The sequence below is a fragment of the Crinia signifera genome, chromosome 4 (assembly GCF_055691185.1).
Source record: "Crinia signifera chromosome 4, ASM5569118v1, whole genome shotgun sequence".
NCBI classification, from domain to species: Eukaryota; Metazoa; Chordata; class Amphibia; order Anura; family Myobatrachidae; genus Crinia; species Crinia signifera.
In genome coordinates this window covers 198,381,921-198,401,563 of record NC_139220.1, presented here as the reverse complement: position 1 = coordinate 198,401,563, position 19,643 = coordinate 198,381,921, and the positions used below count along the sequence as shown (strand labels likewise).

Below are 19,643 nucleotides of genomic sequence, written 5' to 3'. Positions count from 1 at the left end.
CTTATATAGAGCAGCAGATTCTGTTGCGCTTTACAATTGTAATATGTAATATATATATATATATATATATATATATATATATATATATATATATATATATATATATACAATCTCTAATAAACATTGATTTCAAAGAAAAAAACATCTTATTAGCAATTTTACATTTCAATTCCAAACATTCCATAATTTGTTGCACAGGGACAAATTGACTTCTTCTGACTGTTAATAGACTATTTCCATATCTACGTTTTTGGGTATTGCTCAGAATTCATGGCTATTGTTACCTTTATATGGTGTCCCGTGATATTAGTATACAATTGATGGTATAAAGTGACACTTCTCAGAGCATATACACAACTTATTTCTACAGCTGGGGCCAGCCTTATCCTTGCTGGCACATCGTAGCCACCCAAATGTGGCGGCTGACATGCTAGCAATCGTGGGTCATGTCCATTGGTGAGAATGAGGCGTATCTCCAACGCATGTGCTCCTCAATTCATAGTGCGATTTGGGCCCAATTTCATCAGATCGGATGGATCAGGCAGTGAAATCGTCCCAAATCACATGTGCAGACATCCCATCCGACCCGACGCGCGGTCCCGTTCACATCGGGTCGGAGTTGGGAGGTCAGACGGGCTGCATATAACATTTGGTAAATCTTATGTGCAGCCTGGAGGCGGGCAGGGAACGCGGCGTATAGAAAGCCGAGCGGTGGAGGGAGCCGAGTGGGGCAGGCTGAAGCAAGGAGCCAGGCAGGAGAGGCAGTGGGCGCACTGACCTGGGCGGTGATCGCCCCAAACAGAGAGCCAGGCAGTGGGCTGGGCGGTGAATGCCGCAATGGGAACCAGAGACCGGGCAGCGTAGGGGAAGCTGGACAGCAGCGGGCGCACATAGAAATGAATGGACAGTCAGTGATTGGCTGAGAGCTCTCTCAGTCAGAGAGTTCTTAGCCAATCACTGGCTATCCATTCATTTCTATGTGTTTTTTTTTCTATGTGCGCCCGCTGTTGCCCGGCTTCCCATACCTCCCAACATGACCCTCTCCAGGTCATGTTTGGAGGTATGCTCAACGCAATGCTCTGTTTCTGGACTTCCCTCTTAATCTATGATTGCTATCACCTGTATTGAACAGGTTAATTGATAAGAAAGGTGTTTCAACACAGGTGATGGTAATACTAAATTAAGAGGGAAGTCCAGAAGCATAGCATAGTGTCCCTCCTGGAGAGGGTCATGTTGGGAGCTATGCTACCCGGCTCTCTGGTCCCCTCGCTGCCCAGTGCGCAAACTGCCTCTCTGTGTCCCCTGTCTGGCTCTCTGCTTGCAGCCCCCCCAACCCGCTCTGCTCAGCTCACGACTCCCTCTGCCTGCAGCTCCCCGGGGACTGCATGTGATAAATCTGTGCCAAATTTTGTCTGACCCCCCCCCCCGGCGAGTTGTCAGTATGGTTATGTCAGACTTAAGTCGGCCTAATGTATGGGGGCCTTTAGAACAGTTCTTCTCAGATGATAGAAAACTCTGGGCAGATTTATAAAGCCTGGTGAGGTGATAAAGTATCCAGTGATAATGCCCCAGCCGATCAGCTCCTAAAGCCCCCCTCCACTAGGTATCATGCTTAGACTCATTAATCAAAAAGTTGCATAGGTTTTAAATCACTAATTTTTCAGAGTTTGACACCTCTCTAGTAAGAAAGAAAAAATCAAAAGAAAGAAAAGAAGAAAGAAAAGGTTTATGGGTTAGAATTTCCCTCCTCTGCTTTTATCGTATGTTCTAAATAATGTACAGTATTTATAGAATAATTATAATTTTGTTCCTACAAATCCATTGTAATCACCTTTAAGTCACTATTCTACTGGCGGCGGCCCATCTGGTATCAGCACACAACTGAAACCTGAGGGATACATTTGCTCTAAACCCTTAGGCCTCGCAATGTATAGAATAGAATCAACTTTATTGGCCATGTGTGCTTGCGCACACTGAGAATTTTTTGTGGATATACAGTGCAGCATCAGGCAGGGATAACATACGTTACATTGAGACATTACATGCTGGGAACACATGCCCGCCGAGCAGCACAGCGCCTAGGCAGCCAGTGGCGCCACTGGTCGCTGCAGTAACCAGGTAGGTAGCAGTGTAAGCAGGGACAGTACAGTATCAAATAGGGAACACATACCCGCTGAGTGAAACAGCACCTTGGCAGCCATCCATGGCACCATACCCTCCAACATGACCCATTCCATTAGGTACAAAATGCTCTGTTCCTGGACTTCCCTGCCAGTGGCAGTTGCAGAGGTTGGACTCCAACACAGTCCAAATTTTAAAGAGGGGGGTCACATTAACTGCCAGTGAGTTCAGGACAGTGATGATTGAGGTGGCAGTAGGTGTGGCTCCCCTATAAGAATATTGGACTATGCCGCAGCCCCATCTCTGCAACTGCCACTGGCAAGTAAGTCCAGAAACAGAGCATTTTGTACCTAATGGAATGGGTCATGTTGGAGGGTATGTGGCACCACTGGTCACTTCAGCAGACTGGTGGGTGAAAATATGAGCAGGGACAGTATATGGCACACAGAGAACATATACCGCCAAGCTGCACAGCGCCTAGGCTGTGTACTGTAGGTTGTAAGTCATTCTGCAGGCCATTTAGAAGAAAGCCAGTAATGTTTTGCAAATGTGACTGGAATCTTCAGTATACTTACAGTGTGAGTGGTGAACCCAGGTGAAAAAATATGCTTTGGGTCCCATTCAAATTGAATAATATGTCACACAGCAGTGGGAGCTAGGTAAATGTAATGGGTGACAGTAAGAGGTAGTGGGTGATCAAGAGAGGATTATGGACATGCATAGAGTGATAGGTAGATGCAGCAGATTATGGAGAAAGGCAGTGGGTGACAGGCAGACGATGACATGGAGAGGCAGTGGGTAACTGGCAGAGGGTGATGTGGAGAAGCAATTGGTGATAAACATAGGGTGACACCATGACAATTAGTGGCAGTGAGTATGGAGAGGCAGTGGGTTATAAGGTTTTTTCTAAGTAAATACCATGGATCGCTGCGGTCATATGTGGTTCTGTGGCTGGCTAAATTCAAGGCTGCCTTTTACCTGCCTTTTGTTTTAATTTTGTTTCACCTGCCTTTTGTTTTAATCAGCCACAGAACCTGTGTAGATCATAGATGTCCCTGATTAAAGCGATATTATGGCAAGCCTGATTAATACCTGTTATGTTCACAATTCAGATATTTTGTACATTTACACATGCCATAATGCTAAAATGACATCCTTTTCTTTCCAGGAATAAAGGAGAAGTGCACTGACTGGGCTGAGTTCCTGATTCACGATCTGACGGGCTCCAGGACTGCCCCAGCACAACTTCTAGAAGGAGTATGTTCTCTACTGGAAATTTACTTTGCTTATTGTTGCTTGGATTTTATGGGACACAAATAACTCCATACCTTTGGTTAAATCCTCAAATGTAACTTTTGTTGAGAGATAATATAATGCTTCATTTAAAAGAATAATAGGAGAATGGATTTAATAAGCTGGCAACCTGCAGGACAGGTCGTTGTCAGGGAAACCAATCGCAGGATCTGTGAACTCCATAAAAATTGGTGCTCAGGGTTCGCTGTATAGTGTGTTAAAAGGGGTCATCCGAGTACAATGAATAATGGTTATTAAAAAAAAACTACCTCACTTTACCCTGCTAAAAAAAATTTTGTGCGTTTCCATTGCATTATTCTCTTGAATAAAGAGCCCTGGATAGATACATCCCCATAGGGAATACTGTTGCACAATGAATATTATTAGATTAAACATAAATGATTAGTCATAGAATTAATGTTAAGTCGTATTTCTGAATAAATACGATTCCCTCGACCATTAGCATACTTCTCATTTACAAATCAGGGAAAAAATGTCACCCTGCAGTTTGAATTATACAGCAACGTTGCTCTGCATGATGTAGATGTGCCCCTCCCATTCAGCAGTTAGCTGGAAAGCATTTTATTGATTACCCTAAAAGGGAAGAGGAAGTATAAAACAAACCACATAGTGCATTAGATGTGGTTACATCTTAGTTCCATTACATAATGTATGTAAGTGGCATGTACTGTATACTGCACTGATTCTGAGTTGGGATCAAAGCAAGAAAAAAAAAGAAAAAAACAATTGCAGTAACTTTACAACTGTGCAAAACCATGTTGCATTGCAGGTAGGGCAGCCATACACCAGAATGATATTGTTCCAATCATCCAACTAGTTGGCTCGTTGGAACGATAAACATCAAAATCAAACATGCGAGCGCAAACATTTATTTTAGTTATTTATTTAATGGTTTAACAATACCCTCAGTTTAAAAGTAATAAATGACTACAGATACAAGAATTTGTAACAAATATTTATTTGTTTGTTTGATAATGTATTTATACATACAGAAATAGGTAGACACCAGCCTCCTACATCAGTGCCATCACAGGAGAGAAGTTTACTGGTCTGCTGAAAAAAACATGGCTTGTTTAACGATCTGACAGTTTTAGGGCCAGATACACTAAGCTTCAAAAGTGATAAAATGGAGATTGATAAACAACCAACCAACCAATCAGCTCTTGCCTGGCATTTTTCAAACACAGTCTGTGACATGGCAGGTATGAGCTGATTGGCTGGCTGTTTATCACTTTAGCCCTTAGATTGATAGACAAGCTGAATGGTTGGGTAACAGTCAGTGGGCCAGGTGTACTAAGCTTAAAAAGTGATATAATGGAGAGTCAGAAACCACCAGACAATCAGCTCCTACCTGCTATGTCACAGGGTTTGAAAAATGACACGTAGGAGCTGATTGGTTGGTGGTTTATCTCTCTATTTTATCACTTTTCAAGGCTTAGTACATCTCGTCCAGTCTGGTGTATGGCCAGGGTCAGTTATGAGAAGCGTGACCAAACTCAAATCTAAATTAAAATGTAAAAATACAGCTGCGTTTGTGGACTACATGCAAAGCAAGGTTGCCAAATTTTAATTGTGCCTCTGCGGGAGAAGCCCAAAGAGGAGACCAAATGCTGCAGGCTGAGGGGCAGGGACAAGGCTCCAGGGGCTGCAGTGGGGATGGAGGAGACTTGCCCACCTTCCCAGGGTCGGGAGGGGGACACGAATTCAGGGAGCCTCCCGGCCTTTTTCCGGGGGAGGGGGGGAGAGGGGGGTGGGGGGGGGGCTAGTAGGCAACCATGATGCAAAAACATTCAGTATTCACCATGCATGCAAAAATAATGAAAGTGTTTCCACTCGTTGCACTGCATTATTATTCGTCTAGGTGAGAAGCTTCTTGCTCTATTTTGCTTTACTGCCAACTCTTAATCATTCCATAAGTGTGAAGGTGCTGTAGGTTGCACAGCCTCCTTGCTATTTATGGCTATTCATTGTGAAGAAATTGTTTCTAGGTTTTAGGCACATTATTGCTGCATTTGACAGCATTGAGGGAAGTTAATATATTTAGTTGCTTGAATTAGTCATAGGTCTGCAGGGATCATGTTACTTGTCTATATATTATATTACACTAGAGATCACAGGTTTAATAAAACTCTCTTCAAACTTACAAAAAATATTGTAGTAATGTTTTGCTTGGAAATACATTTCCTGTAATAGTAATCACATAGTATATAAAATGTGACATTTGCTTCTTTTCCTGCAGCCTCTTCGAGGGAAAACCCCAGTAGACCTCATTACAGTAAATTCACTGATAGAGTTGCAGGATTCCCAGAATCCCTTCCAGTACTGGATTGTCAGCGTGATAGAAAATTTGGGAGGAAGATTACAGTTGCGCTATGTTGGATTAGAAGAGTCAGATTCCTGTGATCAGTGGTTATTTTACTTGGACTGTAGACTTCGACCTGTTGGTTGGTGTCAAGAAAATCATTGCAGAATGGAGCCACCTTTAGGTATTTTATCAAAATGTTTTTATTTGTATACATTAAGAAAAGTTTCAATAAGAACCAAAATATCCCTTTTAACATCTTCTTTACAGTTATTTATTATTGTCAAGCATTGCATAGAAAAGAAAATGATATTGATGATGATTATTGCTGTCTTACAATGCTACTTCACATTTACTATATTACTGGCCCATAAGTTTTTAAGGGAACTTTCTTCTGATGTCAGGCTCCAGAAGATGTGGTCATCATAACACTATTAGAGGGTCAAGTTTCATGGACTCCAGTTGCTGGCCAAGCCTCTGTGGGGGGTGGCACATCCCCTGTGGTAACTGGTACACCCCTTAAGAATGGACCTTAAGAATGGACCCTTACCACAGCATTCCCCCCAGTGGGCCCTTTATGTCCAAGTATAATACTGTATAAACCTTAGAGTACTATTGTTGGTGTAGCATTCCATAAAACGTATACAGTAAGTCAGTGATCATACATTCCCTGAAGACAAAAAGGGTGTCACACAAAGCAATTAAAATAACAATATTAGATTCATTATAAATAAATATGCATATGGATATACTGTAGTTAGTACATTGGCAAGTTTTGATGAAAAATTAACATAAATACATAGCAAATCGAGGGCCTGGCACTCCCAAAGAAACAAGATCAGCAGCATTTGGTGCCCTCACAGAAAGTTCAATAAGCAGACAAGGGTGCTGCCTCAAATATAAATAACATTAGGCTGGATGCATAGCGATGTTTTGGTTATATTTCAACTGTAACTTGAAAATAGTTGAAATATAACCGAAACTTCGCTAAGCATCCAGCCTAATGCAGGGTTATCGACTCTCCCAGAATGGCCGGGAGTCTCCCGAAAATCGGGACCCCCTCCCGGCACCCTGGAAGGGTGGGCAACCCTCCCAGATTCAGGGGGGACCCCCCTGCGCCCCGGATCGCGGCATTAAAATGCCTCAATCCTCGGGTCTCAGAGGAGGGGGTGGAGCTAAAATGACACAATCGCGTTATTTTAGCGCCGCCCCCTCCACGGAGATCCGTGAATTTGGCAGGTTGTCATCATGGGGGCGGGGCTTAGTGACGTCACACTTAAGCCCCGCCCCCTGAGCGGCTGCTGGAACTCTCCTCTCCGGGCTTCTCCCGGAGAGGAGAATTATAAAGTCGGCAACCCTGGCCTAATGTCAGTTGCAGGTTAGTTGCATCAAAAGACAATAGAGCAGCCATGAATTTCCACTGGAACACGGCCACCGGTGGAAGTGCAACTGCATCTTTGGATGCAGTAGCTGCCAGCGATAGTTTGTGTGACTAGCTTCCTCTGTTATCTACCATAATCCAACCAAAATTGCCATCCTGCATCCAAATTCGCTATAAATCAATCATCATTAGCCATCAAAACAGATACAATGTGTGATGCACTTGGAAGGGAGGAGGGAGGGAGCAGCATCACGGGGCGGGGGGTAGAAGCAGCACTTGGAAGGGAGGAGGGAGGGAGCAGCGTCACGGGCGGAGGGAGCAGCAGCGTCTGGAAGGGGGGAGCAGCAGCAGAAGGGAATCCTTCTGCCGTTGTCCTCCCTGGCGCTGATGGGGAAGCCGCTGGTCGCAGGAGCATGCTCCTGCGACCAGCGTCCATTAGGGAGTTCACACGGGAGCGCGCAGCTGGCAATTTATCGCCAGCAGCACTCCAAATCACTGGCAATATGGTCACTCAGCGACCATATTGCCAGTGATTTCAGCCAATATCGCCCCCGTGTGTACACACCTATGGTTGAAATTGCATATGAGTCTTGACAATTGTTTTGGGATTTTGACACTACTATTGAAAAGTTATACTGCTAAAAGTTTGTTGTGTATGCTCGTCATTCTGGAGTGCATGCACTGGAAGGTAGAGTGAACATCCAGTACAAAGAAGGGAACTAAGGTTCCCATGTGAGCACTAATTCTAAAATCTTCATTGAGCACAGATATAAGCAGGGGACTAATGATCAGTCCTAACTGTAACCTAGTCCGCTGTGCTCTGCCTCAGGGGTAAAGGATATGTTAAATAATGGGAGGGGTTCATAGGTGACTCTAGTTGAAATGTAGAGACTAAAGAGGGTGGGTTGCGGTGGGTGTCAGTCCATGTACAAAATCATTACCAACTTTTAATTAAGTAAAGTACTATTAATTGTCTGAATAGCTCAATATATTATAAAAAAAAAATAGACCTCATATTAAACTAATAGAATGACCAACTCTGTTCCCCCACCCAACTTTGTTCTTATTCAGCAGCCCTGTACAATCCATGTCAATCATCCTACAAGACCTATTATTTATTATTTTATTATTTCCCTTCATCAACCCCAATCCCTTCATCAACCCCACTTATTATTAACATGCCTTCCCCTTTATCATCATACACCTTCTATGGTCCAAATGTACACTTTTGTACACATGACAATATGCCAAGCATTGTGCATTATATTATACTGTATAACAGCTGTATTTCCCATGTGCTCTTTTGGAGGACAGTGAGTTACATGAATGTACTGTACATGTCATAGGTAATCTCTATAAAAGGCACACCTTGCTGTCTTATCAGATGTCAGAGTTATTTCAGTTGTTTCAGTTTAGATGTTGTACATGTTTCTGACAGATTTTCTATTTTTACAATAACACCTGCACAACATATTTAAACTATTTATGCAGGTTATTGCTAAAAGGTGAACTGGAGTTCAGAAGTAATATAAAGTACAAAAATGTGCTTACTATAGATTAGTCATTGCTGGATCCTCTGTGATACTCAGTACGCAATAGTCCTACACAGCACACATTTCAATTGAATTACTATTTGGTAGGCTAATTTGTACTTGCTTGTATACACCATTCTTCTGATTCACTCTTTACTTCTTTCCTCTTGACCTGTTACAAGCAGGCATTATAGATGCCAAATGCTTAGATCTATGAACTTAGATATGTACTTTCAGTGGGACAGTCATTTTTGTCCAGGACTGTCCCACTTGTGGGTTGCAGTGTCCCATGGTGGTGGTGGTGGTGGGGGGGGGGTTTGAAAGTTGGAGTAAGCAATTGAGGGATTAAGCAGTGGGTGGATTGATGTTGTGCGCAGGGAATGCAGGGAGAGCCTGGGGACAGGCCAACATCTAAGAGCTGGCTGGGCACGCTATGAAAATTATGCGAACAGTGCATAGATACTGGCTTTACTCACAGCTCAGAATCAGGCCCTTACAGGAGATCCTGCTAATGTTAACGTGGCATTGGTTACAGTGGCCCAAAATGCACATCCGATGCCGATCCGATGAGCGTCCCTACCGGTCGTTTTGTCGTTTTACAGATCTTACCTGCAGCAGGTAGGATCTGTAAATGACCATTCAGCTGAGTACAGGTCGTGATCAGATTGGATTCAGATTGTATGCAGATCATGAGCAGATTGTGTGCTCCAACAGATAGTGAGCCGATTCTACAATCGTCTTACGATCTACATCGTTCTGGTGTGTACCCAGCATAAGCAGAATCCTACTGTCCCTACAAAGGAGTCACTGACTGCACCCTGTGATTAAATCTCCTGAAATAACTTTTAAAGTTGTTTAGGAGGCCCCCAAATACTGTTAATTGGGGAGACTTAAGAATTAACAGTAAAATATTCAGTGTTCAGTATATATTTACATTAAATAACTTGTTTGTATAGAGGCCATTTTGTACAGAACTATTAAAATCAGCCACAATGGGATTGATTCTGAGTTGGGAGCAACGCAGACAATAGGGGGCATGGGTCATCAGGTCAACAGTAATTAGGTTGACAGTCAATAGATAATAGGTCAACACATGAACAAGGAACAAGGTCGACAGCCTGGAAGTCAACATTGACAAAGGGTAGACACAGGAAAAAGTTTTTTCAATTTCTTGGGTGTCTATGTGGAAATCTGCTGACATGAACACTGTATAAGTGTACAGCGTCCCTCTTCATGGCTAGCTGCACTCCCCATACTTCCAGTACAGTGCCCTGCTGCGCTCGGCACACTATTAGACTCTGACTTTATACCCACTTGGGTTGTGAAGTAAGAACAAGTCGGTTTAAAAAAAAAATTAAACTCATGTCGATCTTTTCCTGTGTCAATCATCCTAATTAATGTCCACCAATCGACCGGATGCCCAAAAAAGCAAGTAACGGTCCATCTTGGTAAAAAAAACATCCTGTACTGCAGCTGGGGTAGATGGAGAATGTGCAGAAAGATTAAAGCCCCATACACACTAGAGCAGTGGTCTCCAACCTTTTTTGGGTCGGGAGCTACTCGCGACAAAATAAACCGCCCCAAGAGCTACTAAAGTAAAAAATGTTAAAAAATCTGCATAATATAAAAAAAACACACTGCAATGCCCCAGACATAATATGGCACACACTGTAATGTCCAATATGTCACAAACATACCTCCCAACATTGTAGGTAGAGGAGAAGAGACAATCAAAAATTATAGGGTTCAGCTACTACCGTGGAACTCCTGCAAGGCTACATCCCCCATTTTTTCCGCTATGGGGGCATGGTCAGCTCTCTAAGAGCTGTAGCCACATGGGGTGCGGCCATGGAAAATGGGGGTGTGATACACATATGCCCTCAATAGTGCAGTGCCAGATACACATGACCCCAATAGTGCAGTCCGTGATACCCATTATAAATATGCCCCGCACCGTGATGCTCCATTATACAAATGCCCCACACCGTGATGCACCATTATACATATGCCACACACCGTGATGCACCATTATACATATGCCACACACCGTGATGCTCATTATACATATGTCACACACCGTGATGCACCATTATACATATGCCACACACACACAATGCCCATTATACATATGACACACACCGTGATGCACCATTATACATATGCCACACACCGTGGTGCCCATTATACATATGCCACACCGTGATGCTCCATTATATATATGCCACACACCGTGATGCTCCATTATACATATGCCACACACCGTGATGCTCCATTATATATATGCCACACACCGTGATGCTCCATTATACATATGCCACACACCGTGATGCTCCATTATACATATGACACACACCGTGATGCACCATTATACATATGCCACACCGTGATGCTCCATTATACATATGCCACACCGTGATGCTCCATTATACATATGCCACACCGTGATGCTCCATTATACATATGCCACACCGTGATGCTCCATTATACATATGCCACAATGTGAAGCTCCATTATACAAATGCCCCACAGTGTGATGCTCCATTATACATATGCCACACACACAATGCCCATTATACATATGTCCAACAACGTGATGCTCCATTATACATATGCCACACCGTAATGCTCCATTATACATATGCCACACCGTGATGCTCCATTAATCATATGCCACACACTGTGATGCTCATTAAACATATGCCACACAAATGATGCCCATTACACATATGCCCCACACCTTGATGCTCATTAATTAATAATCATCAAGGTATCTGGGGCATATGCCACACATGATGCCCATTATACAAATGCCCCACATTATTAATGAGCATCAAGTGTGTGGCATCGTGTGTGGCATATGCCCCACACACCTTGATGATTATTAATTAATGAGTATCAAGGTGTGGGGCATATGTTTAATGGGCATTATTTGTGTGGCATATGTTTAATGACTCATTAAACATATGCCATACACATGATGCCCATTATACCTGTGGCGTCGATAAGTGCGGCAACCCGTGGACAAACAGTGCGCAGTGACGGGCGGGAACTCACTCAGGTCCGTGCGCTGCTGGGGAAACCTCTCCCTTCGCTCCGGCTCCCGGGCTGTCAGTCACTCCAGGGTCCCTCTCTGCAGTCTGTCGCCGGTACGCCGCCGTGTTACCGCATACACACCAACACGGCCAATGCGTGGCAGGAGGACTCCGCCCACGCGTGCTCCTGCTGTGCTAGATGCCGCGAGGCTCATGCTGCTGCTGCGCCCGTGCCGCTTAGAGGCGGTCGCACTCACCCTGCCCAGTCGCCGCCATTACACGAGCGGCAGCGGGGACTGGAGTCCCCGAGCTACTCTAAAACACCCGGCGAGCTACCCGTCGCTCGCGAGCGACGGGTTGGCGAACGCTGCACTAGAGGATATAGTAAAATATATTGTTCAGATAGGGCTTTCTGAGCAATAACTTTTACTATATCTTCTAGTGTGTATCGTTAACAATGCGCACTCTCGCATATCGTTAGCAACATCCTTCCTCGTCCTGCATGTACTGACGAGGGAATACTTGCAGGCTCCCTTTCCTCTAATTGCCTCCTCTCCTTCCCTCCTAACCCCACCAGGTCCCCGCTGCCTGCCACCAATATTGGTGTCGCTGGGGATTGGCTAATGTGCATGTGGCATTTGGGATGAGATGTGTGTTCAAACTCAAATTATTATTATTTTTGTTGGTATTTTTACATTGTTTAAATACATCTGTCCTGCATTTGTGAGCTATGTGCAAAGCAGACAGTATTTACCTCACAGGCTGGGTTTGAAAAATGTCAGGTAAGAGCTGATTGGTTGGTTGTTTATCACTCTCCATTTTACCACTTTTGATGAAGCTTAGTGCATCTGGCCCACTATCTTATGCGAGTTCAACGTACTGCAGTGTCTTTCTTAAGTGAAGTATCTTACATACTACAGTGTATGTGTCTGTTTTTTTTTTTTTTTTACATAATCCTGCCTTTGCCCTAGGTCAGTGGTTCCCAACCCTGGTCCTCAAGTACCCCTAACAGTACACGTTTTCCAACTCACCCAGCAGGTGCACAGATTATTCAGGCACATTTTAAACGATCCACAGGTGGGGCTAATTATTTCACTGATTCTGTGTGGAGACCTGCAAAACGTGCACTGTTGGGGGTACTTGAGGACCAGGGTTGGGAACAACTGCCCTAGGCCTTCATTCTGCCTGTTTTAAACTTTGGGCAGCAAGAGGTATTTGGGATTTGCCACACTTAGGGCCAGATGCACTAAGCTTTAAAAAGTGAATAACTGTAGAGTGATTAACAGCCAGCCAATCCGCACCTACCTGCTATGTCACAAGCTGTGTTTCAAAAATGTCAGGCAGGAGCTGATTGGCTGGCTGTTTATCACTCTCCATTTTATCACTTTTTAAGCTTATTGCATCTGGCCCTCAGAGTTCTAGAAGTATCCACAACTCTGGCATTTTCTCACCACCTACTTAAATTCTACTGTGTTATCCCTTCTGACATCCTATGCTATCTCCACACTATAGGCTTAATTCAGACTTGACTGGTAATTAGAGAATCCCCAAACTGAGTGATTATCGAACGGCTGTACATGCATACTTTTTGCATTGCGCATTAACATGGGGAAATAGCATCAGAAAATGCACAATGATTGTAAACATAACCACTTAGCAGTTTGACTGACAGGAAGCCGCTGCTTACTGGGTGTGTCAGAAAAAATACAGGTCTGCCCAGATGATTTTGAGGAGAGTTTAGGATTTAAATGATGACCACTTCCATCCCGTCTCAGTCACAGATTAGTGAAAGCCTCAGATTTACTCACAATTGCACAAACTGCAAAACTCTTTGATGTTCCGGACTTGCGAGTGGATGGCGAATGCTGGAGATGTTAAAAGGCTCCTGGAAGCTTCCTACAGATCTGGTGGCATTGTCCGGTCCTTTTTGTCATCACTCTGTTCTGACTCGATTTGCATACCTCCCAACTTTTCTCATCAGGGAGGAGGTACTGCTGCGCCCGTAGAAGACGCATGCTCAAAAATAGGAGGCATGGCCTAAAATGTCATCATTCTAAAAAGGCCACGCCCCCATTTTCGCCGCTCTGGGGGCCTGACCAGTGGCTCTGTAAACTGCTGGCCAGCCCCCATCCTCTCTGCTGTGGGAATAGACGCTGTGTGCATGCGCACAGCGTCTATTCACCGGATTGCAGGGGGGGCTCCTAACTGCCCTCCTGCCACGGGACACTGCCGGCCCTGGGAGGGATGATATTTGTCCTTATTTTTGGGAAAGCATATTAACCTCTCAGCTACATGGCTACCTTGGCTAGAATTCATGGAGCCTCTAAGTTATGCCTCCTATCTGGTACCTCCTCTTTGTCCTCTTTTAATAGTTTGCAAAAAGTCATCTGATACAGGACTACACAGCATTCTCTTAATTAGGATGGGGATTATATCTACTTCTTCTACATTCCTAATCCCTTCCCTCCATCTTTCCTTACACCATCTTCCACCACCTCCTCACTTCCAATTTTTTAAGGTTTACTGTGAGGTCTCATTCTGCTCGTTTCTTTGATAGAGTAGTTTGTTTTTCCCCTTTCTATTCATGTTATGCAATGTGTGAGTAATATTACCAGACACTTTGTACATTTGTAACGTGATACATTCTTCACCACTCCTACGTTTTTGAATGTTTTCATGTCTTGTGATGTTACATGTCCTGGAATCTCACACTTTATCTGAATGTTTTCAAGTTTGTATGACTTCTTTATTCAGTAAATATAATTTGATTAAAAAAACAACACCTTCTTCCATGCACCTCTTTATTAAACTTTATAGTTGTTTATTCAAGTAAGACATTTTAAGCTATAACTAAGGCAAGGTGCCTAACTGCATGTGAGTCTCTACAAATTTACAAAGCATCAAGTTGTTAAAACCTGCACTTCTGATGGTCTTTATGACCAAAATTTAAAAGTGTTTTACTAGCGAGACACAACAACCCCAATGCTTTATGAATATAACCCTAGTTTTTTACACCGTATACTGAACTTAAATCTCTAGAAACAGATGCAAGAGGCCTTCTCAAGAGGGTGTGGGAAGTAACGTGGGAAGTCTCTAGAAACCTATAAACATAGAATTTGACGGCAGATAAGAACCATTTGGCCCATCTAGTTTGCCTCTTTTTTATCCTTCAGGTAATCTCGACCCTTTTTAATCTTTATATCTTTGTAAGGATAAAGTTGATGAGTTGGAAGAAATCAGAGAAAATACAGCATCCAGCATTATCTAAAGGACACATATTTACTGCCATACTGTTAGTACTTAAACTGAAAAGTGCATTTGTTTGTTGTCCTCAAGGATCCTCATACATTCACTGTTGGAACTTTTTAGTCACAAGTGAATAAAATATATAATACAATGCCCAGCGCAAGGTCCTTATGTCCTAAATATAGGCAAGGCCGGTATTTTTCCCAAATGTGTGCTGCTTCCTCAGGATCCAACCACAAATCCACTGAAATTCTTGCAAGGAGAAATAATAGAAAGCGCACGAATAAGCATAAATGTATAAAAATAATTTACTTGATAAATCTGCAAACGTACATTGGGGTTAAGAATTAACAGCTTGGCTGGGGGGTTCGTGGGAGCAAATGCTGCGAATAATGTCTTTGTAGCCCTGCCCGCTGCTGGGCAATGCCTGAAATAGCATTGCACAGCAAGGGTGTGGCCACGAGGACGTGATCATGCTGACCACGCCCACCCTGTCCCTTTCCTGCCCCATCAATGGCCCCATCCCCGGCCTCATTGAACTGACTGCCCTCTCCCAGAGGGGGCAGCCAGAAAGTAGGCAACCCTGATGTATGATATGTGTGAATTATGCTTTATGTACATCAGGGGTGGGGAATCTCAGGCCCGGGGGCCGTATGCGGCCCCTGTAGCCTGTCTGAGTGGCCCGCCCATCCGCCCCGCAGCTTTGCCGGGAGTCAAGTACAGGGGAATGCTCGCGAGAGGTCGGTAGTTCTTGCGAGATTCCTCCTAATCAACAGCAGCCGGAGACTGTCAGTCCTATACAGCGGCAGCTGCCGGAGCGTGGGACGGCTGCAGCAGGACAACTTGAAAGAGAAATTTTTACACATGGCCCCCGAAGGATTTTTTTCTCATACAAACTGCCCTTGGCACAAAAAAGATTCCCCACCCCTGATGTACATGATGTGTGTTTGTATGTTGTGTGTGTGTGTGTGTGTGTGTGTGTATGCAGGCTGTGTGTGTACATGATGTGCGTGTATATATGCTAAACACACATGTATGGTATGTTTGTGTTTATATGCTGTGTTAGTGTGTACATGATGTGTGTGTATGCAGTGTGTATTTTTTGTATGCTATGTGTGTATATATGTTGTGTTTTTCTGCAGTGTGTGTCTGTAGTGTGTTTGTATACCGTGTGTATGTATATCTCTGTATATGTGTACATGTACAGTATGCCTCTTTCACATCGCAAATCTGGGTCTGACCTGGGATCGGCGCATACACATTAAACTCCAGTCGCCCATTATACAGTGGGCGACTCGAACCCTTCCTATTCGAGCCAGGTTATATGGTATGGTGCTTTCATACCCAGGGTTGGACTGGCCCACAGGGGCACAGGGGAAATCCCCAGTGGGCCACACTGCCTGGGTGCCCTACTCATCCTCTAGGGATCAGGTTACAGCCGGTGCATTTCAATTATACATGTTATCTAATAGTGCACATGACTATTGTTTATTCTCTACAGTGCATTGCAGTTATTAATCTGGTATATCACCCAGCAAATCTCTGTGGCAGCTGGCCACACCCCTAAACATGGGCCCCTACCACTACTTCCCCCGGTGGGCCCTTCCTTCCCAAGTCCGACACTGTTCAGACCGCACCTCAACCAGCCCGCTACGCCAGCAAGCCGGCAATATCCCGGGTCTAAAGTGCGGTGTGAAAGAGGCCTTACAAAAAAACCCTCAGGAAAATCCTGCGTTTGCCCCTGCAGCCTAGTCCTCACCTCTGAAGTTTACTATCAGCTTTGTCCTCATTTCTGAAAAAAATATAACAGAGGGAGGGTATTAAACTAGTAAACCAAATTAGAGCTCAAGAAACTTCCATCTGCACAGCTAGTACCATAAGATCTTAAATAGGTAAAGAGTTATTAACTTAGTGTCTGCATGTTAGTCTTCTCCGTTGTAATATCCTTTGTGCCTCCTATGGTTGATGGGGAAAATAAATATTAAGACAGCTTTAGCATGCAGAAAGTTTAACTGAATTATGTGTTTTTGTTAATATATAAAATGTGGACATTTCCAGAGACAAATCTGTGGAACGTGAGGCTGTCCCTGGTACTTTGGAAAATTTGGCATATTTGTAGTTTGCTGCATAGCTTAAATTTTAACCCTTTGAGAGCCAAAGGAATTTTTCAAAATAGATGTGAAAATTGGCAAGCAAACAATAGCAGTCATCATAATGACCAGTAATATTTACCTTATGTAGGAAATCTAATTTTTTTTGCACGTTTAATTTGAATTTAGGTAAAATATGTGAGTGACACTGATCTTTTTTAGCAGATATTTTGCACATCTCTCACAGAGATGTTGGCAATCAAAGGATTAAGTGACAGTGTAGGCTTTGATCACCATGCTAGTAATAGCAGCAAATGCTTCCAAAGCTTTTACACTAAATGTTGTGTTGTTGGTCAGCTAGTAAAAAAAAGGGGGTGCCGGATGACTGCCTGACATTTGGGATCCTGACATCGAAATCCTGACTGCCGGTGCTCTGACAGGGGAGATCCCGAATAACAGGGACTATTCTCCCTTGTGTGGGTTCACGACCCCTATACAGGGAGAATAGAACCTGTGCCGAGCCACCGAGCCCGCAAGGGGCTTCTTTGCGCCCACCCCCCTGTTGGAGCACCTGCAGTCGGGATCCCGATTGTCTGGCAGTCATACCACACTCAGTAAAAGATGTGTGAGCCTGTATATTGTGCCTTCCCTCCCTATAGGCTCCCAAGTCTCCTTGTGCCTGTCATCTATACATTTAGTAAATAGTTCACATTACAAACCAGTGAAATATCAGGAAATAAGTAAAGTAAAATACATTGGAAATTGCTTCTCCTCTACAATTGACATTATTTCCTATTCAGTATTGGTCATTGTTTCCAACTTGTTAAACTTTAGACATTTGTCCGCTGAAGAGTTTGTCTGAATGGAAGTGCGCTCTGGAAAAGTGCCTGCTACATGCTGCAAGATGTCCTCTTCCAGTTGAAGTTTTCAAGGTAAGAAATACTGAGTGATACATACAGTATGATGAATTTTACATGGAACTATTTTTTTAAATCAAGTTTAGCAATAAAGAATTAGGGTGGCCTGCATTCAAAACTGAACCACATTTTTTGGAAGACACTGCCATAACCTGCTCATAAATTAGAGTATGAAGCTTCTTTCTATATACCACAAACTGACTTATTTTGCAGTTGCCTTGGATATGCAAATGTCACATTCACACGAAATCAGTGCAACGGGGACACCATTTTCTGCATTAAAATCTGCTACTATCTGGCACCCCTGGTAAATGTCTGATGGGCTTGTACAACCTAAAAGCCAGCCAAGCAGCCATGCTTGGCCGCATGGCACAAAGGAAGATGGGCTGGCCAAGCAGTTCCGCTTCCTGGTGCTCTGCTCGGCTGCCTGGTATATGCCCTGTGATTTTTGGCCCCCTTGAGATGTTACCATTCCCCCTTGTTGTGTGCACATACATTACAATTCTGTTCTAGAGTCATAGTCCATCACCGGAGTATGGACAACCTTGTACAGTGCACCTGTTTTGCTAAATCTGGATGTGATCGATCCAACTTCATAATTAACAGTCACATACTGGCTACTCAGTTTTACAGTAATTGCAATACATGACAGAATGATTTGTAAAAAATAGTACAAAAGGGAAGTAATTGATATTTTGACACTCCAATGACTTAGCTTACTATGAATCATAAGAAGAGGAATATGATGTTATCGGTAAAAAGATCTGATGCATTTACATTTTTGAAACTTTATTTACCGTATGCCTTCTTTGAACCTATGTATTGTCAGTAAATATTATTTTTGCTCGCTAGCATACTGGATTATTCTGTTGAGCTACATATTTTGCTATGCTGACCTAATTTGTGTTCTTACGATGCAAGAGAAGACAAGAAAGTTGGGTTGTGATTAAAATTTTTAAATACATGAAAGGCTCCCAAGTTCAGTGGATGAAAGTAACATTTTCTGTAATGAGATACTTTTAGAGCAAAGGAAGGTAGTGCATCTAAGAGAACAAAGAGAACACAGTAAGGAAAATTTTAGCTGTAGAGAATATAGGGGTCATTCAGACATGATCTTTTTATTGCTGGCCATATGCAAGTTGATTGACAGAAAGATGGCATTTGGGGTGGTAACTGGGCATTTTTTGGGAGTGTCAGGAAAAACACAGGAGTGCCCAGGTGTTTTAGGGCAATTTATGTGATGTCAGCTATAGCCCTCATGCAAAATGACACCACATTGATCAGGTCTGAATAACCCCCTATATAATTTAGCAGGCAAAACTATATTTTTGGAACAAAACCAAGAGGTGTTTTTTTGGGGAAGAAAAATGCTAATTAAGCCACACATGCCCAAGCTACACCATTAATAACTTAAATGGGTTATGTAATTGCTCTTTATAGATCCAATTGCTCTGACTAAACAGATTTTTTTTATTAATCTTAATTTACCATCAACAAATTAAAGGTGCGTAACTGCCAGGTGTGAAAATATAAATGTAGTTACCTGTAGCAACCTTATGCTATTCCAATAAAAGCAAAACATGGATTAAACAGTGCCCTGTATGTCTTTACTCATCTCTGTGCAAATGTGTGAGAAAGTCTGTTCTGTCTAGCACTTGGATAAACAGGCTTTCTTTCTTCTTTTGTTCTTTATTAGAAACTCTTCAAA

The 19,643-nt window shown here is 43.2% G+C and overlaps 1 protein-coding gene across 6 annotated transcripts in view; it reads left to right on the top strand.

Moving 5' to 3' along the window:
- SFMBT2 (Scm like with four mbt domains 2) overlaps window positions 1–19,643 on the top strand; it is a 244,168-nt gene that overhangs the window by 152,655 nt on the left and 71,870 nt on the right. For all 6 annotated transcript variants that reach the window (XM_083183383.1, XM_083183388.1, XM_083183382.1 and 3 more), the window contains 3 exons: window positions 3,290–3,378; window positions 5,675–5,921; window positions 17,853–17,950. In XM_083183383.1, coding sequence (XP_083039509.1) covers window positions 3,290–3,378; window positions 5,675–5,921; window positions 17,853–17,950 — 434 coding nt within the window. The remainder of the gene's footprint in view (window positions 1–3,289; window positions 3,379–5,674; window positions 5,922–17,852; window positions 17,951–19,643) is intronic.